At 42.9% G+C, this 27,567-nt stretch overlaps 1 protein-coding gene across 9 annotated transcripts in view; it reads right to left on the bottom strand.

Annotated features, from left to right (window-relative positions):
- Positions 1-3,449: 3,449 nt before the first annotated feature.
- LOC143326590 (cyclin-dependent kinase 17-like) overlaps positions 3,450-27,567 on the bottom strand; it is a 35,722-nt gene continuing 11,604 nt past the window's right edge. For 4 of the 9 annotated variants that reach the window (XM_076740253.1, XM_076740258.1, XM_076740254.1 and 1 more), the window contains 15 exons: positions 20,442-20,575; positions 16,793-16,918; positions 11,975-12,031; positions 11,758-11,872; positions 11,438-11,532; positions 11,261-11,323; positions 10,847-10,970; positions 10,264-10,384; positions 10,077-10,174; positions 9,866-9,971; positions 9,465-9,507; positions 9,260-9,350; positions 9,102-9,179; positions 7,894-8,015; positions 3,450-6,397 (listed from right to left, as the gene is read on the bottom strand). In XM_076740253.1, the coding sequence (XP_076596368.1) occupies positions 7,912-8,015; positions 9,102-9,179; positions 9,260-9,350; positions 9,465-9,507; positions 9,866-9,971; positions 10,077-10,174; positions 10,264-10,384; positions 10,847-10,970; positions 11,261-11,323; positions 11,438-11,532; positions 11,758-11,872; positions 11,975-12,031; positions 16,793-16,918; positions 20,442-20,575 (1,355 nt within the window). In that variant the 3' untranslated portion in view covers positions 3,450-6,397; positions 7,894-7,911. Of the gene's footprint in view, positions 6,398-7,893; positions 8,016-9,101; positions 9,180-9,259; positions 9,351-9,464; positions 9,508-9,865; positions 9,972-10,076; positions 10,175-10,263; positions 10,385-10,846; positions 10,971-11,260; positions 11,324-11,437; positions 11,533-11,757; positions 11,873-11,974; positions 12,032-16,792; positions 16,919-20,441; positions 20,576-24,254; positions 24,567-27,567 lie in introns of those variants that run through there. The other 5 variants (XM_076740255.1, XM_076740261.1, XM_076740256.1 and 2 more) reach the window with 2 other exon arrangements.

Below are 27,567 nucleotides of genomic sequence, written 5' to 3'. Positions count from 1 at the left end.
GCTTAGTGGTCTTACATTACATTTAGGCAAACACTGCCAAAAACATAGGATTTCTAAGGGTTCTATCAATTAAATCTCTTGTAATAACTGCAAGTGCAATGGGTATCTTTAGATTTTTCTCCTCTCCTGTCTCACTGTGTTCAGCTCTCAGTGCTCTGTGCACTGAAATGAAATGACTTCTCACCACACTGACTATTGACCAGTGTGACCAAATTCTATGTTCCAGTTCTAGAATTCCACAGAGCCCAGTGACGCCTCAAAACAGAGTTTGATAAATGCAGAAGTCAAACACAATGCATTAAAAACAGCAAACACCTAGTTTGTTTTAATAAATGAACACACTTAATTTTTAATTTTGATTCTCTTTCAACACTCTTCATGTGGTGGTTTGGGAAATTCTGGTATTTTCTTGTGTACTGTGGAGAGGTGTGGGGCTTTGTTCCTCTGTTTCCTTTTTTGGCAGAGGCTGGGTGTGGTTCTCCATCTGGCTTGGGAGCTGGCTCCAACACAGCTGGGACTCATCACAATCAAGCACAGCATGTTTCCACTGCCTGGTGGTAGAGTTCGCTGTTTACTAGTGCTACCTGCATGTAGAAGTTTATATTTAGTGTTTGTTTCTCTCGTGATCTCTCATGATCTCTCTTGATCTCGTGTCTTTTTTTCTTTGTGCTCGGTGAGTTGTCCTGCACTGATCTTCAGCTCCAGCATCTCTGCCTAACACCATGCAGCCCAGCCTCTTGCCTCCACCTGCCTTGAGCCTGCAGTCCACAGCCATCACCACTGAGTTTCATCTGTGCCTCAATGCTGTATTCACGGCACCCGAGCTGTGTGTGCTCCAGTGTATCTCTGAGCTGCTCTCCACCTCAGTGGAGATTTGAGTTTCCTGCATACCTGAAGCCTCCTTTCATTATCCACTCAATAAATTGAGTAGTATTTTATTTTATGGCAACACTGAATACTGATGCATTGATAAATGTGGCACATTTTGTTTAATGACAAAGTAGAAGAAACAGGTTTATTTTCCTCAAACAAAATTCAAAAGATACCCAGTCCTTATTACTACTTGTAGTTTCTTCCCAAATTAATGTTAGAAAGTAGAGATAGCTTGAATGTCATTACTGGCTATAAAGACTTAGCATCTATTGCATGAAGCTGTCGCCTGATTTTCTGTCCATACTGTTTCATGCAGTCAGGAAGAACCAGGAAGCGTTCATTGCCTGAGCAAATCAAGTCTAATTCAGGGCTCAGTTTCTATATAAATAATATGCTGCTACCACCAGGAGAGAAGGTTTTTTCTGCATCAGCTGCAACAGTGAAAATCAACAATGGGTTGTGAAAAACTGCTCGAAGAAGGAATGAAAGAATGCAGCAAAACTGCTCTCTTTTAAATGCAAACAATGTAAGTTTTGAGTCAAAGTTAGCGCGCTTATTTCTGCTCTAACTGAATGTCTGAAAACATCCAAGATTGAAGAACAGATGCTGATCAGAAGCCTTATAAGAGATGTATACACACAAGAAAACCAGTGATGGGTGACATATGGAAAGCAGTACAATGGAGAGGATGTGTGTATCTCACCAGGTCAGTGGAGATGAGCACCCTGCATTGGTGCTGCTTCAGTTTCAACATCGCCTCCAGCCTCTGGTCCTGACTCAGACCACCTGTATAGGTCATCACACACAGTCACATTAGATCACATCAACTGAAATCAGCCAGCCAGCCTCACCTTTGCAAAAGGGAAAACTACTTTCAATCACAGCAATTAAGGCTTCAAGTTTATTTGCAATTAGTTGGAGAGAATATCAATTTCACCTTCTGTAATACACCTCGTATGTGTTTGTTTTTGTGTTTTTTAGGGGACTTGTAAGTCAGTGTTTTTTGGTAGAATATGTGCACAGTCACTCTATTTCTCACCATGTACTTTGTACACAATGAGGCTGGAAATTGGGAATCTTTGCAATGCAATAAAAATGAAACTTTTATTTGCCATGTCTGCTTAATATTATTTGCTATTTCCTCTGATTTCTTCTACTTCTTAATGTACCCACTCTGTTTTGGACTGAATCTAAATGTCTCTTTTTAATTGCATTATCTCAATGCTGTTGCCATTATTGAGTCACCTTTCTCTACACGATGCCATTCAACTTTATTCCAGTCCCCCGGAGCTGCAGCTGCAGTCTCTGCCGCCCCCCTGTGACTGGGAGGTGAACTGACTGTCAATAATGTTGCATAAAAAGACTGAAAATGGCCCTCTTGCTCCTGGTGGACAAAAAGAAAATCACCTGAGGATAAATGGAAAAAAAAAACAAACAAACTTGGAAATCATGTCAGTTGAAGAGAAGATGAAGGACAGCCTGTGGTCTTTTCATTGTTCTTCTCTTCATCAACCTCAAACATGCATTTGGCTCATAAAAAACATATTGTGTTATGGAACTGTATATGGATGTTTTGGACTTGATTTGGATTTAACCAGTGCCATGGGATACTTAAGCTTGAGATGTGTGGGCTACATGTTAGAGGGTTTTGCTGTAGCCTTTTTCGGTCAACCAATTCAGAGTTCAGATTTTTTTTTTTTTTTTTTTTTTAACCCCATTATTCTTCCTCAAATGCTTGCTTCTTTCACAATTTTAACAATTTTTGGGACTTCGAAAAGTTCTCCAAATGATTAAAATAGACATTGCGTTTTAGTAAACAACTGGTTTAATCTTGAATGTGTTGTATTTTAGAAACTTAAAGAATAAACAAGGAGAAGCTTTTGCTGTCAGAATAGTAGTCAAATAGTAGTAGTCAGTAAAAAGTACAATATTTTCCACTGAAATGTAATCAGAACTTTTTATCTATTGTGACGATAAAGGCAGCCCCTTTGTCTTGTTCTCTGTCACAGATGTTGTTGAGCATGTTTAATTCTTCTTGATCTTACCAGCAGGATTGCAGGAATTCAAATCCACATTTTCACAGAGAGAGACTAAAATGAATGATGTGCATGCACACGTTTATTCAGTTTCTGGATATCATGTAAAACCACTATACTGTGCTTACAAAATAATCTTCCCTTTCTTCTTAGGTCTTTTCGTCAGTGGCTGGATTACTTGGGCTAAGAGGCTTACATATGGTGCTGTATGAGCTATAAGAAAAACACGCACAAACACGCTTACTTGGTTGAGCCTCAGTGAAATGTCTATTTTGCAGATCTATGGTTTTCTTTCACTTCTAGCTTGAATAAAACATTAATTTGACTGATCTCAATATTTCCTTTTAGCACAAGTTCAAAACTGAGAAGTAAAATAAGTAAAGAAATTTAAATAGAAGTTTTGCAGCAAGCTGCGAAAACCCTGTAATCAGAGACAGTTCTGTAGTGTTGAACAATGGCTGTGGAAATGCAGATGATTATATAATCTATCATACTCGACACTGATGTATTTTTAAAGGATTTATGACAAGAAGAAGGTAATTAAATTATTTTTTTTTACATTTTTTATTAGGTGTTCACATCCCCTTTGCTTCTTGAGGTCTGTACTCAAACACGGTACACACCCCTCACACACAAACACACCTTTCTCACCTATATATGACCTTTATGGCTTTCATCGATAAAATCAAAATAATCAGTGTGTTATACTCCTTTGCAACATGATACTTCACTCCAGCCTTTTGGATCCAGCATGTTAAACAGCAAGAAAAAAAAAAAAAACCTGTCATCAGTTCAGTCAAGTCTCACAGTTTGATCATTCACAGTCACTTCTCCCTCTCTAAATGAACACAAATGCAATCATACTCATCCTGTTACCTTGGCTTTTTTTTATTGATTACAGAAATATTGCTATGACTTTCTTTAAAGAAAAGCACGAAAAAGAAAAAAAAAAAGCCAGAGTGTGAATAGCTGTATCAAACCTGTACACTTTTGTATATACAGAGTGAGGGATCATCTATGTACATGCTACATCCTGTCACACTCTGGGTAAATAAGTAGTCCTTCTGACAGACACGGACGGGGGACAGCTTCACCCTTTCTGGATCCATTTCAGAAAAAGATGGAGAAGTCACCCGAGGTCGGTGCCGGAGGAACAGGAAATTCCAATCTACACTCACAGGTCATCTCATGGATACAGTACATGTTGACGTGTCAACTGATTGGTGTGTGGAACAGTTGTGTGCTTGAACACCAGGTACCTGTAGGACCGACTTCGGTCCTGTTGTTTCTGGCAGTAGCAATAACAGCAGGAAACAACAGTGTGTCTGAGTGCTTCAAGTCCTGCTAAATGTTAGCGCCCAGTTACACAGGCTACATAACAGTTATAACTGTACTATACAACTTGAAGTTTAGTCAGATTTGTCATACAAATGATCTGGTCCCCATGCCGGCAGCACATGACATTTTTGCTGAATAAGTTGTTTGTCTTCATCTTCTTTAAGGTCTCCAGACTCACCGAGGAGACGCTGCAGACTGATGTGGTGTTTGGTGTAAAAATTAAGTCCCATGCAAGATTGAAACCAACTGGAGGTACTCCTTTTCCAGCAGCAGCTATTTCACAGACCAACTGAAAACAGCTGTGTTTAATACACAAACATGCTTGAAGAGATGACAGGTAAAGACATGGGTCAGGTCGTCACTGAACAGCGATATGACTGTCAAACGAACAGAGAATGAAGGACACACAAGACTGATAGTTTGATGCTGAGAAACGATTCTTCTTCTTCTTCTTCTTCTTCTTCTTCGCCTTCACATATCAGTTTTGCAAAGAGTTTCAGGCCATGCTCGACGTACCCTGCTTTACTGGGGAGACGTACAAGACCAGCTGCACCTCACAGCATCCACAAAACGACACTAACTACAAGTCCTGAGCTCAAGGAATGTGCAACACGTCCCCAGCCAGTCGCCACACTGCTCCAGCGGGAACACGGTAAAGACTGAGAACAGCATCCTGGAATAATCATTGCTTCTGACAAGTAAAAAGTATGATCGTATATACAGACTGAAAAAAAAAAAATTGTAAAAATAAATGCACGTGGAGTTGGGTGGGAGAGGTTTGGGGTTGTTGAATGTTCTACTCACAATCTAAAGAGGTAAAAGTCAGGTGCAAAGAGAACATTTCAACATCAACACCTGTACACCACACAGCAAATCAAGACAACTTCTGAGTCAAGGCAAAAGAGGAAGGGGGTGTCTGAGAATAAGCAGGTGAGGATTTTTACACTTCCTTTGCCTCTTTGTCCTTACAGGTTGCCCTTTGTGTGTACTGAAACAGGAGCGTCTCGCAGCGTCGTGTTCTTTACAGCATGTGACGAATGCAATTCTTGTCTACCAATGGTTTGTGAGTGTTTTTCATTGCAGTGTTGTGATGTTCCAATTCCGTCTGTGAAGGTAAATACGTCTGTCCTATGGTTAGTGAGTGGTTGTATCTCTTTTTTGGTTTGTTACTTTGATTCTTCTTCATTCTACTATCTAGAAAGTACTTTACATCCTACTCTGCTTGAGTGACTGATGAGGTAATGACAGCCACCCTGACCTCTACTGGACAATAAGGTGCTAAAGTTTATCTCTGTAAACTCCATTGATCTACACACTTAACTTTTAAGTGAGCCATCAGTGTGTGTGTGTGTGTGTGTGTGTGTGTGTGTGTGTGTGTGTGTGTGTGTGAGAGAGAGAGAGAGAGAGAGAGAATGAGAGAATAAAGACAGAGAGAGAAAGAAATTGTGTGTTTGTGTGTTGTTTGAAAGATCATGTAATAAAGGGCCAAAAGGTTAGGCGAGGGTTTTAGGGTTGAGGTGCAATGTTCAGAGTTTGGATTCAGGCTGAGGCGTGTTATGAAAAAGCAGAGGTCTACAGTTCAGTCTTTTTATGTACAACAATAATCCAAACCAAAAAAAAAAAAAAGCACAAGAGAAGGTGACAGGTTTCCTCTCTTTCTCTGCCTTCGAATCGTGTCCACTCTTCACTCCTTTCTCCTCACAGCTCACTGATACAGCAAGTTTGGTTCAAAGACCAAGTCAGCCCACGTCCTAAACGCTGCCCTCTTCTGGACAGCAGCGATAGTAGCAGCAAGGAGAGTCTTGTCCTCTCCCACTTTTCTTCCAGCGCTTCTCTCATTTGAAGTTTTTTTTTTCTGTCTTTAGGGTTGAGCTGAGTGTTTTTTTTTAAGTCATGTATGAATTCTTCAGCCTTAGTTCTGCGTGGTGTTGTTTCCATGTTGATGTGTGTGTGTGCGTGTGTGTGTGTGTGTGTGTGTGTGTGTGTGTGTGTGTGTTAATATGGCAGGTTGTGTGTCACTCCTTCAGTGTGTGTGGCAGGGTCAGTGAATGTATGTCTGACAGGACAGGTCCACATGTCACTGTCCTCCTCACCTCAGCGCCCCCGCCAGCACTAAAACAACACACTCTGCCTCCTGCTCTTCCCCTGGGCTGAGAGAGAGAGATGGGGGGGAGAGAGGGAGAGAGAGAGAGAGAGAGAGAGAGAGAGAGAGAGAGAGAGAGAGAGAGAGAGAGAGAGATATTTAGACACAAACACACACCACCACACACCTGCAAACGTCACTCCATGCCAGCAACACAAAATAAAAAAATACACACTATAAGGCCAAAAGCACTCGACACACACGAAGGGCTGCAAGTTCTCCACTGATCATTCGATATATAAAACATCAGAATATGATGAAAAACGCTCGCCACAATTCCTAGAGCCTGTGGTCACATCATCAAATGTGCTAAACCTCAAAATATTTCATTTAGTATTATATATATGTAAAACTCTCACATTTGAGTACCTGCAACCATCAAATGTTTGGCATTCTTTGTGAAAATATTAATTGCTAAGAGCTAAATCAACATGTCACACGTTTCAAAACAAACTTAAAAAAATCAAAATCATATTGAAAAGAAAGACTGAAAGGAAAGAACAATGGTCTCTTCCTTTCTGAGCATGCATGTGATCAATCAGCAAAGATTTCTTAAGTGTACTGAGGTTTGATAAATAAGGGGGCCAGGGCTCTGTGAGGGCCAGTCAAGTACTTCCATACCCAACTAGAAAAAACATTTGTTTATGGACCTGAAATTGTGCACAAGAACGTTGTCATGCTGAAATCTGAAAGCGATTTCCTCAAACCGTTGCACACTGTTTCATAAAAGCACTATAAAAAAGGTTTGTGGACAGATACTTAAGGTGATATAGTGCAGTGGTGGATCATATAGCTCTATAACCTGTAGAACTGTGTGTAATCTCACATTGCTGAAGATAAGTCATACTTACCAGTACCTGTAACACACTGCAGTAAAACAAACTCTATATCCATGCTGATGGAAAATGCATTTATCACACACAACCAACCAAACACACACTAAACCAAACCCCACTTACAGACTCAATATAAAGGCTACATCTCTCGCTGCAGAAACCTAAACAGGACTGCAAATGAAAAGAATCAAATGTCTCGATCCCCGTTTTCTGATCACATTCTTTTCTTTTATGAACATATTGTTGCCCCTTTCTTCCCTGAAATACACACTGGGAGTGGCTCACTCTGAGAAAAAGAGGATTAGGTAAGTGAAAGCTGAGATGACGCGCGTGGGTGCAGGGCTGGAAATGTGAGGGGAGGCCGGCAGGAGCAAGAACGGTGAGAGGAATTTAAGAAAAACATAGAGACAAAGAAAAAAACGATAAAAAGACTGAACAGATAACTGATAATGTGTTGTTTTGGTTCAGGGAATGCAAGGTGGGAAGTGACATGTACCAACATTTAGTCCAGCTCAGCAACCGGAAGAGCCATACAGTAAGTGGAACTGCTAGAAGAAAAGACAAAATGCCAAAAGGACAGACGGAAAGAGGCCAGGTGACAGCCAAACAGAAAAAAGAGGAGGGGGACCGGCTAGAAGACAGACAGAATGAAAGAGACCGTATTTACCAGAATGGTAGGGGCCACTCAGCCAGTGGAAGTAGAGGAGAGATTGTGACTCTGAGCCCTGGGATTGGCTGCTTCTCTCTGGAAGTACTGCGAGGGTGCAGAGCCTAGCCTATGGGCCATCGCTTTTAAGGGTTAGGGGGAGAGGGGGAAAGGTTGGGAATATTGAGGTGTTACGGAGGAGTTGGAGTAGGGCACACAAGGGAGATAGAAAGGATTAAGGAAAAGATGAACATTGCGAAAGAAGAGAGAAAGCATGGGTACCAAGAAAGAGAAAGGACAGTTTATCAGAACATGACAGAGAGGCAGCAGAAGCAGGAAGAAAGAGACACACAGAGGCTGAGACTGTGATAGAGACAGAAACACTGAAATAAATCTATGCAAATCAGGTATGCACAGTTAATGCATCATGGTTCAGACAAAGGGAAAACTCCTCAGCTGCATTTCACTGACCTTAGTAATATAACAGAGAGCTGACTCAGTGGTTGGGTGTACTAGTTATTTTGGTTATCACCTGTCTATGATGGGACTTCTGTCTTTAGCCTGGACTCTTAGCATATTTCAACTTGGCACAGTGGTGCTTTGAGCTAAATGCGAATGCTATGCTAACATGCTCACAATGACAATGATTTAGCCCAGCTAATGTTTACCATATCCACCATCTTAGCATAGCTGTGTATGTGTGCTAACCTTTGCTAATTAGCACTTAACACAAAGTGCAGTTGAGGCTGGCGGGAATGTCATTAGTTTTAAAGATATTTAGCGATAAAGCAAACCATAGCCATTAGGATTCACATCTGTGAACCATGAAAATTTCATGGCTGGCCTTCAAATAGCTGTTGAGATACTGTGTTTCAGTTTGGCCCAAAGTGGTGGCCCTTCCATTAGACTGCCTTTGCCATCCCTACAGACATGCCACTAACTTTGCACACAGAGCACAGCAGTAACTGTGAAGTGTATTGCACTTGCTGCTTATCAGCTGTAAATAGTGGGAGTTGAGATCTGTATGCAGTGGAAGCACGAACCTCGTGATAAACTGTGTGACATGTATGACCACACAGTGACATGAGAGACGACATAAAGCAAACAGAGAGAGAAAAGGAGAAGAGGAAGAGGACAGGGAGCAAGACCTATTCTCTATCATATTCCCCCTGGGATTTCCTCATATTTGCCCCCCCCCAAAAAAAACTTTTCTATCTTGGAGGACTTACTCGACTCTGGGTAGACTGAGGATCTCTTCCCTGGATCTCTCTGGAGCTGAATGCCTTTTACAGAGAAGATGGATGAAGCTGAAAACAACAGACAGTGGGTGAGACAGTGTCTGTACACCAAAGGTGTGTGTTCAATATGTCAAACTGCATGTACTCACTGTCTGCCAGTGTTTGAACATGCTCCCCGAGGCTTCTGAAATACGATTGTCTGAGAGCATCCTCAGCTGATACCCGCTTCTTAGCCTCAAACTACACACACACAGACAAAGAGGAGATATAAAAAACAGGACTGTTAGTTTCTAACCCATTGCAGTAGGTGTGCATGTATCAAAAATATCCATTCTGATGAGCAATGTTCCTTACCTGTAGAAGCATTGAGAGCAAGTCATGGCCATCATTGTCTATCCTGTGTCACGGAAAGTAGGAAAGGAAGCGAGAGAGAAGAAGGGAAAGTGACATGAAGAGAGAATTGAGTGTCAGTGTGGTCAAATGCTGACCTGAGCCATATAGAGAGGTGTAGTGTTCCTGCCATTTCAACAGAGGCGGAAATGCTTGACTACAGTTCCTACTGAGAATCAATCCTTATCTTGTTACATCTAACGTATCACAGTCACTTAGAGGATGGGTCTACAATAGTCAGGTGCCCATATGAACATTGCAACAGGTTCTGCTTGCTGTAATCCTTCCTCATGTCCATATTGGCCATCAAGAGATCTGTCCCCTAATCAATCTGCACACACACATGCAACCGTGGTTGTACACACCTGGGTGCGTGGTTGACGAGGGGCTCCGCTTGGTATCGGGGGAAATTGTATGTCTTAAACTCTTCACTGGTGGTGATACCAGGCCAGGTCTCTTCTGTAGGAGTACCTGTTGAAGACAAAGAGGGCATATGTAGAGTGTACACACACAGACGCAAAAGCATGAATGTTCCACAAGCAAATGCTCATCCGAATCCCGCTGGTGTTTTCTCACCAAGGATGCGGAATATGAGGTGAAGCTCATCCTCCACAGTCGATCCAGGGAAGAGAGGTCTGCCAGTGATCATTTCATAAAAGATGCAGCCCACACCCCTGCACAAAGGCACAGAAAGAGTAGAATAAGCTAACGCAAATGAGTGCAAAGTACTGTGTGTGTTAACTGTAGATGTGTGTCTGCTCACCACATATCAATGGGTGTCGAGTACTCAGTGGAGCCTAGAAGCACATCTGGCGGTCGGTACCATAGCGTCACTACTTCATTAGAGTAGGTCTTTGTAGGAACAGACTTGGCTCGTGCCAAACCTTAATTCAAACACAAGAAGTGACATTAAGAGATGAATGCTGCTTTGTTTGCTTTTTTTCATTGGTTTCAAATCTACAACAAACCTTGTATTATTATTGTATTACTATTGTATTGTACTTTTTAGAAATAATGTTTTATGTCAGTGGACCATGTAATTCTTAATTCCTGTTTTATCTCATGAACAAAGAATTAAATAGCAATTTACAAAGAGGAATAACACTAACACCAGAGAATGTACAACAGTATGCCATGTTTTGATGGCTGCCCACAGAGGGCAGTGTTTGGGCGGTTAGTCACGACAAACTCCGTGGTCAGGTAGGGTCTTAGGAGCAGTATGGTTTTCGGGGCCACTAGTGGGGCTTTCAGATTCTTGTTTCTGTTTTATAATACCTTTTTAAAAATAGAAATTTCAAGATAATATACGAGGCTCATGTGTGCTTTTAGTTAGTGAAGCGATGTACCAAAGTCTGCCAGTTTGAGCTCTCCTTTCTCATTGATGAGCAGGTTCTGGGGTTTGAGGTCTCTGTGAAGGACCTTCCTTCTGTGGCAGTATGCCAGACCTCGTAACAGCTGGAATAGGAATATCTGGAGAGGAGAGTAGAGGAGGGGAGATTAGCATGACTTGTATGACTACCAAGTAATTTATTGTTACAGCAAAACGTCCGTGGTGTTATTACAACATAGTGATCAAAGAACAGAGACTTTTTTTTTTTTTGATTTATCATTCAGAAGTCAAGCAGCCTGTCAATGTTTTGCCACTGTCTAAGGTATAAATCAGGAAGCAAACATTATTCTAAGCTTTAATTGTCAACAGCAGTTCTGTCCTTGCGACAAAATTCTCCACAGTACTGAACAGATGTATTACTTTGCATTACCTTGACATTGTGAACACTCATGATGCTCCCACAGTCATCCATGTACTGCTTCAGATCTTTTTCCTGATGGAAAAAAAAAAAAGAAAGATGGAGTGCAGATATTTGTGCAGATTAGTATAATACTCCCTCGAAAGACAAGACAATAAATGTACAAGCATACATAGTACAGACACTCACCAGGTACTCAAACACGAGTGTCAGGCACTTGTCAGTGTGAATAATGTCGTGGAGAGTGACAATATTTGCGTGCTTCAAGTCTTTTAGGAGAGACACTAGAAGAGGGAGACATATCAGAGACAGTCAGTCAACCACAGACAACCTGGAAGAAGAACTAAAAGAGATGAAAGTTCACTGAGAGCTCAGTGAGCTACAGGGCAGTACAGATGAACAGCTACTGTAGGTCCCAGCACTCTCAAGGCCTTGCAAGCTTCTTGACACTATGGTCCCATGTTGACCTGTAAGCTGTTTACTTTCAAATCACACCATCAGTTCGGTACCTTCTCGGATGGCTGTGCAGGGCGCGCCCTCCTCATGCTCCAGTCGGATCTCTTTCAGAGCGACTAAGTTGTCGGTTAACTTGCTTCGCCCCTTAAACACTGTGGCATAAGTCCCCTGAAGACATAGAAAGCATTTGAGATTGTGAGATCAAGCAAACTGAGTATTTGAGGAGTTTGTACATCTGTCACATTCGCTGATGTTCTTTATTGATCTCACCTCCCCTAGTTTGTCCAGTTTGATGTAGGTCTCAAGTTTCCCAAAGCCGATTTCAGACTAGAGAAGACGAGAAGAGGATAGTTGAGGAAGTTATGAGCGCTATCAGTGCACATTATCACTAAGCCAGTTTGCATTTACTTTAGCTGCAGCTCGATTGTAGGCCAGGTTAGGCTAAGTTAGCTATCTTAAGAGTCAAATCCTCCAGGCCACGGCTGTTAGTTCAGATTTCAGTACTAACACTGTTGACATTTGGCCTACAACTGCAGGGGTCTGAGTCACCAGGCCTTGTTTTTCTGTGCATGCCTGTGGAAAAACATTAGCTTGGTTTCTCCGGCACTTATAGTATGTTACTGAGCATCTCTGCTACACTCCATGATGCTGTGACAGTTCAGCACCATGAACAGTGCACATCCTAAACAACCACTTGAAAACGGGATGTGTCTGATTTTGACTGAGTAAGCCTTTCCCTAAGGTCGTAGCTGGTTCAACCATTTTTATGCCAATTTTAATATTTTTGAGCATGTGGTTCATTTTTCTTCGCAGACCCTAGAAGGGGTAGATGCACAACACTTAGTACAAAAATGGGATTGAACATTAGCCTCTATTTTCTCTGGTACTGCAGCACCAATTTCAGAAATATTTACTTCTTTCTTCTGCACAGACAACCCAGTTTTAAGAAAAGACCATCTTTTCAGTAGTGAAATACTTCTTCTGTGCTACAAAGTGAGTCATTGTCAGCTGCACATATATTCTTTGGCCACAAGAAGTCAGCATAACAAAGACAAGCAAATATGACATCCGCTCTTCTACCACACAAAATTTAGTGGGGATTACGTGTTTACATCTAAACATTTCTACAGATATTCAGCAGTCGTGCTTCATATCTGTATGCATTGTGAATTAATCCCGAATCCTTCAGTTTATCTGCATAATGTATGTGGCCCCTGGGTTTCGAGGTCATGAATTATAGATGGATGTAGCTATGTCAAGCTGTGATACCCACGGGCCTGTCTGTGTTTATCCCTCTCCCTGTCACTTTTCCGCGCTTCTTTGTCTATCTCTGTCAGGGTCGCTTCAGCCATGTTTTATCTGTGTTCATCTCTCTGAAACTACCCATCTCTCTCAATCTTGTGCTGGCCTGTCCCATCATGACGCTGATGTGAATGCCAGGCCGATGCTTGGCTATGCGCATGCATGTGTGCGTATGAGGGGGAGGGTCTCCGGTGACCAAGTTAGCTGATGAAGCATGTGATCTCTTTAAAGGCATGCCTAAATGCCAACATCAGAATGAGCCTGGACACAAGATGACATACTTAGACACTGAAACAAGTGTGTGCACGATGGTATGCACAATTCAATTTGTTTAATTAATTAATAATCATATTTATGCTTCAGAATGATTGTCTAGTTTTGTATCCGGTCATTTGTAATGCCTGGAAAAAAAAAAGAAAAAAGAAAATACATAATAATCAATACAAACTGCGTGTGTTTGCATGTGCATTTACAGCAGTATGTGCATGTGGTGTATTACTGGACAAAATAAGATAAGATAAGATAAAATAATCTTTTATTAATCCCTCAGCAGGGAAATGTGCAGTGTATAGTGTACATTGGCTGCATAGGACTGTGTGTGCTTGTAGGCAAGAGAATATTTGTGATGAGACACACAGCCTATGTTCAAATGTAAACACACTCACCCTGCACACACGCAGACACACACAAACACACCGCTCACATCTCTGTGTTTGTGACAGGGGCTGTCAGGAGCTGCTGCTGAGCTGTGCTGCTCTTTTGGCAGGGCGGTCAAACTCATGAGAAAGCCCCCACACACACACATACACACACACACACACACACACACACACACACACACACACAGACGTTTCCAAACATATAAAACACACATATGCTGTGACCACCTCCCCCACACACCGACCCCGCTCCAGAAAATAAATCTGCAGCCTCTCGTTTTGTGTAAGTGTCTCTAAAACAAAGTAAGGCCCAGCTCTCTGCTCACAACACGCAACTGCGCTCTCTGTCTATGCACCTTTCAGTCCTTTTCTTATGTGTGCGTGCGCCTGCGTATGCTTTCGATGGCAACGGGTTCATTTCATTCCCAACGCTCCAGTGAGCTTACTCAGCAGAACTAGGTCAGACCAAGTTTTCCTGACAAAATTAAAGCAACATAAAACCAAACGAAATGGGTGTGTTTGTCCTGTCTGAGCCTGGACAGGAACCGAGGTGATGCGCAGATAGATGGACTGACAGCCGAGGGAAGAAATGTGAGAGGAGAGATGAGTCCATTACCTTGACCACATATCATTTTTAAATAGGCTTTCTCCTTGTGCAGCCTGTAAGAGGGCTTGATGGAGAGAGAGAGAGGATGGACAGAAGTATTGAGCGGGAGAGGGAAAGTGACAGCCTTCTGCTCAGAAAAGAGGCAGCAGGCAAGGGGAGGCGGGAGGAAAGAAGAGCCCTTTCATTAACATGATGTAGGCAGTCCTCTGGACTTCAATCAATCAACCAATAAACATCATGCACTGTGGCACCCTTTTCATGTAAACCCGCTGATATCAACACACAAGGTGTGAACAGACACTTGAGCTCTGTTATGATGATTTTTTTTTCTTTTTTTTCATTACACAACAAAAGCACAATATACAGTATGCAATAAGGACAGTATAATATAACCTGAAAGCTGAAAGGCACATAAAATGCTGTCTTGCCTAACTGGACATTCAGTTTTACAGTTAGAAAATTTAATATTGTGTCACTGCAGGGTTGAAAGGGTAAGAAAAAAGCGAGTGTTGCATTACACGCTTAAGTGTTGGTGGATTGAGATAAAATGACATCTCTTTCCTCGGCCCCATGGAACACTGACTCTCATTGGACTGCTGTGAATAATTGATCATCAATGGGCAACAGCCATGAGAGAAAACTGATACCAACCAACTTCACTTATATTACATTGGAAGCCATTCAGAGATCAAAATACACAGCTTCAATGCCAGCATCTGTTACGGGACACCTGACACATGTTCTGTGTTACGGTAACAAATGACAAGCACAATGACGGCCCAAATGCTGTTACATCAGCGTGCTCAGATATATATAGTTGCTTTTATGCACTCATTCTGGTAAAGTATGACTGAGGAAGAACACTCCTTCTTTTGTGACACCGCTACGCACGCATCCACATTTGGAGAGACTGTGACATGCATTTGCCATGCTAACATTTTTCAACCTGGTCTGGGTTTTGACCTATTGGAACTTCTCGTCAGTTCCAGCCACAGGTGTTCAAAGTGAATTAGGGAGGCAGAGGTAAAAACGAATGAAGAATGCATGTGAGTGGTGACCTAGTTATCTCCAAGTCTCCAGATCAGAGAGTCAAAAGTAGGCCTTAAACAAAGTGAAACTTTTATCAGTGCAAACAGTGCACTGTACACATGGGTGCTCCACCAAAATAAAGTCAACAACATAAGCCTCTCCAATAAAAATAATCCAGCAGCAGCTTCCTACATACACTCTGCAGGCTGCAAGATGACCAAGATGAAGTAAAACTGTTCCTTTCCTGCTATTCAACTTGAATCAAAGACTTGATGTATCTCAGCAGCCATTTGTCTTCCAATAAAGCTCCTCCCCACACATTTCTTCACCCGGACAACTCAATGTTTCTTAAAATCATGTCTTCCTGTCCTTTATTCCCTCAAAATTCCCTTGTCATCCCTCTCTGCATCTTTCCTTCTTCCTCTGCTCTCTGGCTCACTTCAAGGTGTGTAATCCTCCTCGGGCGAGGAGCTGCAGCAGATGAGTCTGACACTGCTGTTGAATTATTGATTGATCTATTACATCACATGCATACAACAACGCCTAAAGATACAAAGCCACACACAAGTGGACAGACCCAAGCATGTCAGAAAATGTCCGCCATTCCTTTAGAGAGCAAAGACAAGAACAGAGAAAAGTCTATCCCCTTCTTCTCATCCACCCTCATACCATAAACCTCTCTTCTTCCCTGCAAACCTCTCCTCAAAGATTCTTTCCTTTCATCTCTGTTAGACTCCGGCAGAAAAGCTGCGTCATTAAATCACTTCAAGCAGAGAGCTGGAGGCAGGGCGCCGGCCCTGCTCAATAATTACAGCAAAAACGGTTGATGGAAGGCAAATCCTTTATGCTTTCCCATAGTATATCAAGGCTTTTTGTAATCGTGTTAAAATTGTGTATAATTTATCAGTGAAGCAGACTAAATATAATTTAAAGCAAGCATGTGAGACTGAGGGTGAAACAGACGCCGCTCTTGCTTCATTCAGCCGTGCGTGAAGGAAAAGTTGAGACCGAAGAGAAACAAAAGAGTAAATCGAATAAAGTGTGAAAGAGCAGGAGCACTTCAGCAGCCACACAAAGGGGAATACGGGGACAGGCTGCATATTCATGAATATCTGCCATCATCCCCCTCTCTGTGCATCCAGTAGCAAACCCCTCCTCTCCCTCCCACCCCCAGATTCATACCCATAATTCTCATGGCCTGGATACATAATACAGAATGAGTTTATCATTCATCCCCCTACTGAGCCATTGTAAGCTCCATAGCAACATTTTAGTTGTGCACAATGCCATTCAAAAGTTCATACAACTTTTTTTTTTCTAAACAAAACAGCATCAAAAGAGCAGCATACATCCAGCTGTACTCACAAAAGTGCTAATGCTAATAAGCAGCAACTAGCGCATCGCCAAAGCAGCTGACTAAAAATTAGTTTCGGCGGCACTGCACGCATATACAGACACACACAAATAGACACAGACACAATGATTACTGACCAATGAAGCACGCCGTAGCCTGCGGCTCATGGGCTTGTCAAAGGGCGGGCTGTTCATGGCAAACTTCTCCAAGTAGCCCTCCGGTAGCCTGATATCAGCTGGGAGAGACAGACGTTTGTTTATGTCCTGAAACAGAGAGAGAGAGAGAGAGAAGGGGAGTCAAGGGGACGAATGAACAGAGGTTCACATATATGTCAGTCAAGGTTTGATTTAGATTTTTTTTTGTCTTAGATTGAAACTTGTAACCCCATGACAGGGGTGGCATGTATGAGGGAGGAGTTGCCCTGCAAGTTAAAAACAACAGTCAGTTTGTGTTTCTATATATTTAAGCAGAGTAATTCAGTGTTACACCATTGTGGCTGTAACAGGTGATGTATTACACATGTTATTCCGCATCTTTTACATGTTCCGTAATGTGTACTGTATTATTGAAAATAAAATAAATGAACAAAGCAAAAAGAGTCACATTTTTTTAGTTGAAACAAGTCATTTGTATCCTTCTGCTATTTGTAATTCCACTGGACCACCTCAGACAGACTCAGCATTAGCGCGTGAACCATCCATCCCAGGCTGTCTTCTTGCGCTCATCGCTTCGATTCATCTGACATTATGTGGCGTCATACTTGTTGGCCGTTTGACAGTTCTTTGATCGCTTCGCCTCAACCGATCGTGATCTGGCAAATTCTTTCTCAAGCCTTGGTTAAATGGCCTACTTCTGCGCCACGTAAAAATCTGTTATCTGTCCTCTCCATCTGTCACTCCTGGCAATGAGTTAGTGAAGTGACTGCAGCTCAGATACACATTTTTTGGTCTACAGGTGCCATCTGCTGTTGTGAATGACTGATGAATGATGATGTGAATGAAATTCATATCTAGAGAGGCTGAATGAAAGGCAAGTCCAAGACCACTACATGACGGGACTGGTTCCAGATGAGATCCTGGCAAATTTCAGGCTAATTTTCAGAATAGATTGCTGGCAGAGTGAGAAGGTTGGCACACCACTATTTCCAAACTCACAAGCTCATCTGGAAAACATCTGGAACCAGCCTTTTTATTACTAAACATGACTGATATTTTGGTCTTCCACTCTTCTGTCTGGTGTAGTTGACTTCTCTTTGAGTGTGTGTACTTTTACCCTACAATAGTTTTAAGGATTATATTTGGGTTACTGTGTTTCAACAGATTTTATCATGTACAACACATCAGCTGGAATCACTTCCTGGCTCTCACTTGAATGCAAACTGTGTGATGCTACTTTTCCCACAATGCTTTGCTCCTATATGCTATCCATGTAGGACACTGGCTAGGTGCCAATCACACGTTGTTTCCATGGCAATGTTGGCTGGCTGGCCCAGTCCCAACAGCCCCACAGTACGTGTCTTCGATGAAGTGTGTGAAGTGATGTGTGTGTTTACATGTGAGCGTTAGTGGGAGGGTAGAAAGCGTATGTACGCCTGAAGACGAAAGGCTGACAGGTTGTAATGGTTTTAGCGGAGTTCATTGGCTAACACAACAACATGCAGTATTACATACAAGCCGTCACCCTAAGGACTGTTACACGCTCTAAATACACCCTGAAAACATACACTCACACATGCTGAAGACGTCAAGCCGGGCTCTGCACACTGCATCAGCAGTAAGCTCACACACATGCGCTAACACGACCTACGGACTTTGACCTGAGTAATTTATTAATTTCTAACTGCACTGAATGAATCAGAAAAGAGGAGAATACACTGAAAGCAAATACTGCAACACAGTGACACAAAAACACATCACACGTGCATAATCATCCCAGAAAAACACAAAATTTTCTTTGCTTTTTCCACTAACTCACTAATTCACCATTCATTTCACACAATTAATAAAACCAGCGATGGTCAAAACAACCGAGCTGAACTATCCATACTGCTTTACAAAAGGGCAACAATGGACAAAATGACTCATGACTTCTTATTCACTGGTATAGATTGACTAAAGACCCCCCCTGCACACACACACACACACACACACACACACACACACACACACACAAATACACTTGTTCCCATACTCACAATGCAGAACAGCTCTAGTAGCTCCCTCATTGTCCTCCTTAAACGTGTCTCTCTATACAATCACACACACGCGTTTTCCACGATGCATGTCTCTGACCTGCCACATGACTGCACACACACTGACAGAGAGAGAGAGAAAGAGGGAGAGAGAGAGAAAGACAGAGAGAGAGAAAGAGGGAGAGAGAGAGAGAGAGAGAGAGAGAGAAAGACAGAGAGAAAGAGAGAGAGAGAGAGAGAGAGAGAGAGAGAGAGAGAGAGAGAGAGAGAGAGAGGCTGGCACTGTGATAAGAGTGCCATCCACATGCTCAGAGGAGAAGGAGGCGGAAGAAAAAATAGGAGGGGGGGCGGGGGGGGTAGCAGAAGCAGAGGAGAGAGGAATGGACAGATTCCTGGGGGGAGAAAGGCAGATGGGGGGAAGGGGTGAACGGAGAGGGATGGCTGAGAGAAAACATTGTTTTTCTGTTCTCTCCCACCGTCTTTTTGTCCTCCATCTCTCCTTCTTCCCTCTTATCATCCGCTCAGCCCTGTTCCTGTGGATCTCCCCTTTCTTTGTCACACCAATAATTATTCCTACTTCCATAATTACTCTCCCACCCCAGCATTTTCCTCTCCGACACTGCCCCCCTCTTCTCTTTCTCTCTCTGTGGTAAAAATGGTCTAAATTAGTCCCTTCCACTGTTCACAGCAGTCACAGGCAGCAGCCTGTGTGTCCAGAGGCATTTCCTCTAATACTGCTGCACTCATCACTCTGCAACTCCTTCACACACACACAAACACACACACACACACACACACACACACACACACACACACACACACACACACACACATGCATGCACTCTCTGGCCGAGACGTGAGCACACACTCAGGGATGCAGCATAAAAACACAACAAATAGCAACTTCACCTGTCCATAGACAGCACAGGTGCACTCACGTGGACGGGGGACTTACTGTATGTTAAAGCTGCTTACAACAGAAACAGTGTTTTAGCACTGTAGCACATAACTTCCATCCAGACGAACATGCTTGAAAACATGTGTCACATGACGCACACTGGGCATCTGTGTGCCAGTGTTTGCCTCCTGCGCATGTAGGCACTAGCAGCACGATAAAATGCAGAATTTAACTGCATAATAACTGCTAGCATAGACAACAAGGGCAGCAATGTCTGTAATTTGTGTCCAAATTAGCTTTTTTGCCATTTGCCATCTGACATTGCCCCACCAACACTGGACTTTTGAGGCTAATACTAAGACCAATATATCATAAGCAACCGATCTTGATACGGGTCCTTCAGATCTGTTTTTTTTATTGGGACCAATATACTAAAACAGGACATTCTACACTGTAAAAATCAACTTTCTAAATGACCTAAAACCTGGTTTAGCATTACTGTACTGCTATTTCTTGTTAATTGTTGGTCGCCATTTATACCAATATGTCTGCAATAAGCTAATAGCGGCCGAGAAATGGGTCTGGCCAATTTATCGGCCCAACTCTACCATCCGTAGTCTGCTATATAGCATGTAGTGAAAACTGGATAGTGGAGAAGCAAATGTTTTCAGTGAGAGCTGTCTCTTGCTTCCTATACCTCATTAGAGATGCGCCGATGGTGGTTGTTCCTCATCCGGACCCTGACTGGACTCTGGACCTCATCAGAAGATGTCCCAGATGCCTGGTCGCTCTCCCCATCTGAACCCATCTTCACATTCTCATGGACGATACCTACAACACATGGAGACACAAACATGCTGAATTTGTCATGCTCTGCACTGTACTTTCATTCAACTCAGGTGTTTTGGACTGCTTGTATTTGTTTGTTTTGCGGTGCAATGTCTCTTCGACTCTCTTCTCCCCCTCTATCGCTCTCTCCATGTACCCATCAGAGGACACAACCTTTTGTCTTTCTTAGATTTCATTCATCACTCTGAGGAAGCCATGGTAGGGTCCCAATCCCTAGATGATGGATTGTACCACCAGCCATGCAGGGGTGTTAGCCGAGTGTGTATAAAATACCATTGGTAAGATGAGGAGGTCATAGATCGATATCACCCTCCATGCAATGGGAGCTTTCCCGTCTTTGCCTCCCACCCCCCCCATACACCTCTATTCCCCCCACAGTCCATCTGATTAATGAGTCAGTGCAGCAGACAGGACTGCCTCCTTCTATGGTGTGTGAGTAAATGTGGGGGGAAGGGAACAGGGGTCTCTCTTTGGGCTTCAGCGCATGGTGAGTTATAGCTTTCAAGTCTGGATTATGCACAGCACATACAGTACATATGTGCATCTGTGTGTGCATGTTTGTTTTGTGTTTGGTGTAATGAACTGTTTCCAGAGAAGGACTGACAGATGATAAAGGTCACTGGTAACATCTTACTTTACCATCATCCCATGTTTATATTTCAAACAGCCAGCAAAGGCAGAAGAGTGACAGATAGAAGGAAGATTAGGGGATCGGGGGAGGATGATTTTGGTGGGAAGAATAAGCGGAAAGAAAAATCCCTTGAGTGATTGCGACACGTCAGCCATGAGACAGAACGACTGAGAGCCAGATCGGAAAAGCTCTTTATTATAGTGCACTGTCTGTCAGATGTATAATGGGGCACCACCACCTCTGGCTAATTCTCGGTCATTTGTGTGTGTCTCTTTTATGTAGTCAAGGTTAGGATTTCAGAGAGGCAAGCTAGTCTATGGAACAAGGCATATGAACTCAGTGGGTGGATGCTTTCCTTTCACTTTAGTTAGCATTTACAGAATCTATTATTGAATACTTGGACTGAAGATATTTATCAAATGTATAGTATGTCACCCTCTGACTGGGTCCTTCCCCAAAATTTCAAAAACCTATTTATACACTCAAAATCATCAAAAAAGTTTAATAGATTTCTCTCAGCAGCCAACACTTCATATGAACTTCATTACAGGTTGCCTTACTGCCACAAACAGTCTAGATCCCAGCTGCTATTTACTGCCTACATCTGTCCATCAGTCTAACTACTCTATCTGTTGACAAAAGCAGCATATGCTCATTAACAAAACACAACCCAAACACAATCCATCTGTGTAAATGCTTAGTAAACCTCTTCATAGTCATGCAGATCTCAAAGTCTGATGTACTGCCTCTGGCCTCAAAGTCCGACATGAATACAGGCTACGCATATGCAAAAGCTTGGTAAGAAAAGTGAGTGGCCAGTAGTCATATCAGGAATCAGTCTTCACAATCCTGATGGTGAAACATTAAACGCAAGGCAACTGACACCAGAGTGAGGGGAAATTGATCCAGGATATCTTCATTCTGCCAGACGCACACACATGACCACACGCTCGCGACGAGCGAGGATCCAGTAGTGCTATTAGGTCACAAGTCTTTCTCACTTTCAGAAGAGGTCCTGATCTCGTCTGTTTGTGTAAACAGTCGAGCAGATGCAGGTGGATCAGACTGACCTGGGAGGAAAATTCCATCACCTGGGCCCTGAAACAATACAACACATTAATGTTCTGCTAACACATACAGGATGTGCATTTGTCTCCTGTACTCCAGGACTCTCTAAATGCTTGGTAGTTCGCCCACATGGGCGTGGATTGCAGGGCATTGCGGTGCGTGCTTCTACAAGCTCCATGACTACTTCATATGACAACCTGCATGCACCTCTGTAAGAACAAAAATCCTGAATTATTTTGGTTTTGGTGAAAAGTTGGACTGTAGGGCAAAGTATGAGCTAGTTTTATTTATACATGTCGAGTACTGAGAATCTACTGATGCAAGATACAACATTGATCTCAGAATACAGACCCCCCCCCCATCTGCGCAGATCTTTGTTGTTGGACATAATTTAGTTCAAGTAAATGTCAACATATTTTAGCACTATTCAGTTATACATATTTTCCATTATAACTTTATGATGGTCAGCTTGAGGATGTATCAACAGTGAGATAAAAGTAATTTGAAAATCCACAGATGCAGTCGTGCCAGCAGTGCGTGGAGCAAAAATCTTTGGAAATTAATGATCATAAAAAATAGAAAATCATCTCCGCTTGAGGTTACAATTAGGCGTGAATCCTCCTGTAGAGAATTATGCTAATTGACATCTTTCGAGGCTACACGTTTGAGACGACTCAGTGCCAGCCGAGAACACACACCAGGCACACAACACTCAGCGTGATGCAGGACATAAGGCACCGTCCCCAGGTGAAATACCAAGTTTTTAGGAGTCTCCAAAACAAACACACTCACACGTACTTCCTAATCACAGAGGACATTCTTTTCCGGTCCCCTCCAGGTTCTTTCTGCTCCATTTCCATAGCAGACTAAGAGCAGACAGTAAATGTCACGAGCTACCACTGCCTCCCTGTGTGGAAGCCGGCTGGCCTAGTTAGGGTTGCTGACTCCCTCCTAACACGTCTAGAAGAGTGAGTGGGCTGCTTTTAGGACTATCCTTACCTCACCCAGCTCTGCATGTACTCCACTTTGCTAGAAATCCATCTCTGGTACATGTTAGCAGTGCCTCAAAAAATGATTGAAACACCAGTGCAAAGGATGTTAAGTAAAGCAAGGGTAAGATTTGCTTCAAGAGGCCTTCAAAGAGTATTGGAAATCCTGGGATTTTTTTTTTTTTTTTTATCATAAGCCTTCACTCGGCAAGACCAGAGCTCGAGTTCAGTGGGGTTGCTCGAGGGTGCACTGGTAGAATTAGCAGTCACTGTCCGCATCAAATGCATTACTCACTGTTATTACAAGGCTTTGAACTGGATCATTTTACTGTTTTTTTGGCTCTTCGGCCAGAGGTTCTCAAAACTGTTTTTAAGCAAAGGACATTATAGCATCTGAATCCAGCATGAGCCACAGGACTAGAGATACTGCAGCTATTGTGCTAACAAGCAAATGAATACAAAATTGAAGAAGAACTTGAAGGTCACATCACGTCTCTGTGGAACGTGTGGGATCCCTGAAGATACCCCCACACACACTGCTCTGAGCCAGTCCACTGCATCTCAAATCTTTAAACCAGCCACATAAAGGAAATCATATTTTGAAGTTAACAAGTTCAGGAAAGAGAAGACGATGTGGGATCAGCAGATTCTGTGAGGAAACTACTTAACAAAAATCTATGTTTTTGTATCCAATAAAACCTCAGGACACACATCTCATCTTCCTCAAATGCCCCACAGAGTGAAACAGTACATACAGTATATTACATGTGGTAATGCAATGGGAACTATTCTAGGCCTTCTTCAGATATGGAGTTACTTACAACATCTTCTACTTAACAACATGTACCTCTGAACATCTATCAAACTCATACACGTTCGTCAGTCATCAGTATAGTCTTGGAACTGGAACTGGATCTGATGAAATGGAGATCAGGATGAACGTGGTGATGGAGAAGGCAGTGATGAGACTCACCAATACGGTTTCCTGAAGGACGGCATGAGTCCAGCACTCGAAGCATACGGAAAGGTGACAGCCTCAGTGGGGTGTCTCTCTCCCCAATTCTCATGCCCTCTCCCATTCTAGCCTCCCCCATCCTGGAGTCTCCCACACTGGGAGCACGAGCAGAGCACCCTTGGGGGTTGCCTGACATATCCATCGTTCCAGCGGATTCAAAGCAGTTGAAACTGCAAAATCAAAAATGCATTTCACAAAGAGACAAGAAAGGAGTTGAAATGACTTCCGTCCAGTCTCGGTGTCCGGTCAACAGGTCTGGGTGGGACCCAGGCTTCCAGAGTTGAAGCTGATTGAGGGTCAAAGCTTTCTGGGCAAAATCCAATCTTCAGACTGTCTCTGTATCTCCAGGAGAGCCCCATGCAGTAGAGAACATGTCTTATATTGGGAGGACAGTACAGATTGCACAGGCACACTAATCACAATGCAACAACTCCCTCGGCAACTACTCCACTTTAACACACTCTCTCTCTCTCTCTTCCTGTAGACACTCCCTCTCTCCACCTCTCCTTCTTGCTCGCTCTTTTCTCTCTGCAGTAGCACTCTGCTTGCTGACTAAGGAAGGTCAAACACCGTGCAGGTAGGCAAAATGCTGCAGAGACAGCCCAACACACACAAGCTGAAAACTGTTACACCCCATCATCTCGGAATAACAGGTGTTCTATTTCCATCTATGTGACTTACGCTGAAGCACACACACACACACACACACACACACACACACGTGCAGAGACTCAAACTTACGGCTCCTGCTAAGGAGAAAAACACTTTGATCTGTCTGGTGTTCAACTATCTGCCCTCTTTGGCTCCAAGCTTTCCTTCCCTCCTGTTACTTTTTCAGGCGCAGTGTCTTCTTCTTTTCCTGATGTCATCCTCCTCCACTCAGATCTCTTCCCTTTGTCCTCCCTGGTCTTCCACTGTTATTCAGCACACCACTCTGTTCAGGCTGTTGTGCTGCTCTCCTTCTTTCCACTCCCTCTCTCGACTGCTCCTTCCTTGCCTCTGGCGCCCCTATCAGTGCTTTCAGTGTTGTTAGTCCTCTTGCTCCCTCCCATCACCTTGCTATTACTCTCCTCCCTCTCATGTGATACCAATCTCTCTCGCGCTCTCTCTCCCCCTCCTCCTGTCTCTATCTCTCCCTCCCTCACTCTTCCAATCTTTGTCTGGGTTCAGAGATGGTGTTGAATATACAGTACGATGGTCTCTTTCTATTCAGGAGCCGATGACAACATTTTCTGCCTGATCAGCCTCTTTCTTGCACTCCGCCTCTATCACCGTATCTCATTCGTCTTCTCTCTCCCTCTTGCTCCTTCCATCCTCTCCACCCTCTGCCTCCTCGTCCTTATCTCTCTCTAGTACAGAAATTGAAACCTTGGGGCTTTTGAGTGACGCCTCTGGCATCCTAGCTTCCATCTTCCTCCTCTCATACATTCTCTCCACCCTCCTCTTTCTCTTTCTCCCTCCATCCTTCCCCATGGAACTGAAGCACAGGCCACTGTTCATGCTCCACCCGTGCACACATTCACACGCACTATCCCCGACACATGCCACTGCACACACAGTTACTGTACATCCCTATGAAAACTACACATTTACATGGCTCTATATGACACACCTGCAAAACATACATAATATACAGTATAAACACATTCATCAAACAAGGAACTATCAAGTGGGATGGAGAACTGTTAATCCTGATAAGTTCAAGCTTCCATTCAAAATAGAAAATCTGCAGTATTGACTGAGAGAGGCAGCACCACAAGCATCACAGGCTTGTTTTTCTGCACTGACCAGCATGGTTAAAGGTCCAAGTACTTCCTCAGTGTGACCTATTTCCTGTTGCAACACAACACTGACACTGACTCAACACTATATGTTAAGATTAGCTCCACCTCAACCAACTATATTAAATAAGTGCTTATGTGTTAATGCATCAATTGTATGCTAATGCAGTCCTTTAGTCATATAAAGGAGAAAAGTGGTGCAGTTTTCCAGGACATTCAGTGCACATTTCAGGGGACCTTTAAGGTGTGAGTGTTTTATTCAGAAGATAATCCAATGAAATTGTCTGATGGAAGTATATATTTTTTTAAGATTTCAGCCGACAACTGTAAACACTACCACTGTGTAGGCTTCCACAATGCCACCATTTCATGTATGTGCATGCATATTTCCATCAATGTTTCCGAAGGACCCATGGACCACTCAATACATAGAAGCCAACATAAAAAGACGTTTTTCTAGAACGCGAATGTGTTGAATGTCAAGTGCATCCAAAATGTCAGCAAGATAAAGCATCACACGCGACCTTTCCTCATAATATTCTCGAGGATTCACACTTTAAAAAGCTGTGCGTTCAGTAACTGTAAGGCAAAACCTCATCTCGCCGTGCATGTCAATAATCAGGCTGTTGACACGTGCAGAAAAGCATACATGTCAATAATGATGCACCATTTACACAAACACACAGCCATTCATTGCAACAGCTAAAATAATACAATATAATTGGCACAGATATGTAAATATGTGAGATCATTGGCATACTGTATACTTAACACATCTTTGAAAAACTTGCTAGGTGTGGAACGTGCTTTAAAATAAATATTTGAGAGGACTGCAAGTCTCTACATGAGATGTACTCATGGTTACTTTCTTTGGAGCCATTACTTATTAGATTCAAGAAGAGAAATGGCCATTTACGGTGGATCGACAGGCATATATTGACGTAGAGTGCTGCATCCTTGAGTTTAAAAAGTCAAGGACAAAAGCTTGCCACTCAGCCCTCCACCCATCACTGTCTCCCTGTCTCTTTGTATTCACAAGTGCAACTGTACACATCAAAGATTTCTCTCTTGCTCTGCAGCCACCTCCACACAGCTGTTCACTCCCTTCAAGGCATTGTTCACTGTCGTTTTTTTGTGCTACCTTGCTTTAAACATCTTTACTGTCACATTTGCTTGGCTACATTTGTGCCTCCAATTAAAATATATTGTTTTTACTGACTTTTTTTTTTTTTTTTACCATAAATACCACAGTCTGCCTCCAGACTACAGAGACAATAAAAATCAAAGTGCATATAAGATCCCTGAGGAACACACACACACACACACACACACACACACACACACACACACACACACAGAAATGCACTCACAAGGCTGGAGGGAGGGAGAATTTAGACTGCAGTAATTACCTCTAAACCTTTTATCTGCATCTAAGGAATCTTATTATTCAATTACTGGGCCCAGAGTGCCTACTGTCAGCTACCGGCTCC

The sequence above is a fragment of the Chaetodon auriga genome, chromosome 10 (assembly GCF_051107435.1).
Source record: "Chaetodon auriga isolate fChaAug3 chromosome 10, fChaAug3.hap1, whole genome shotgun sequence".
NCBI lineage: Eukaryota > Metazoa > Chordata > Actinopteri > Chaetodontiformes > Chaetodontidae > Chaetodon > Chaetodon auriga.
This window is presented reverse-complemented; position numbering and strand designations above follow the sequence as displayed.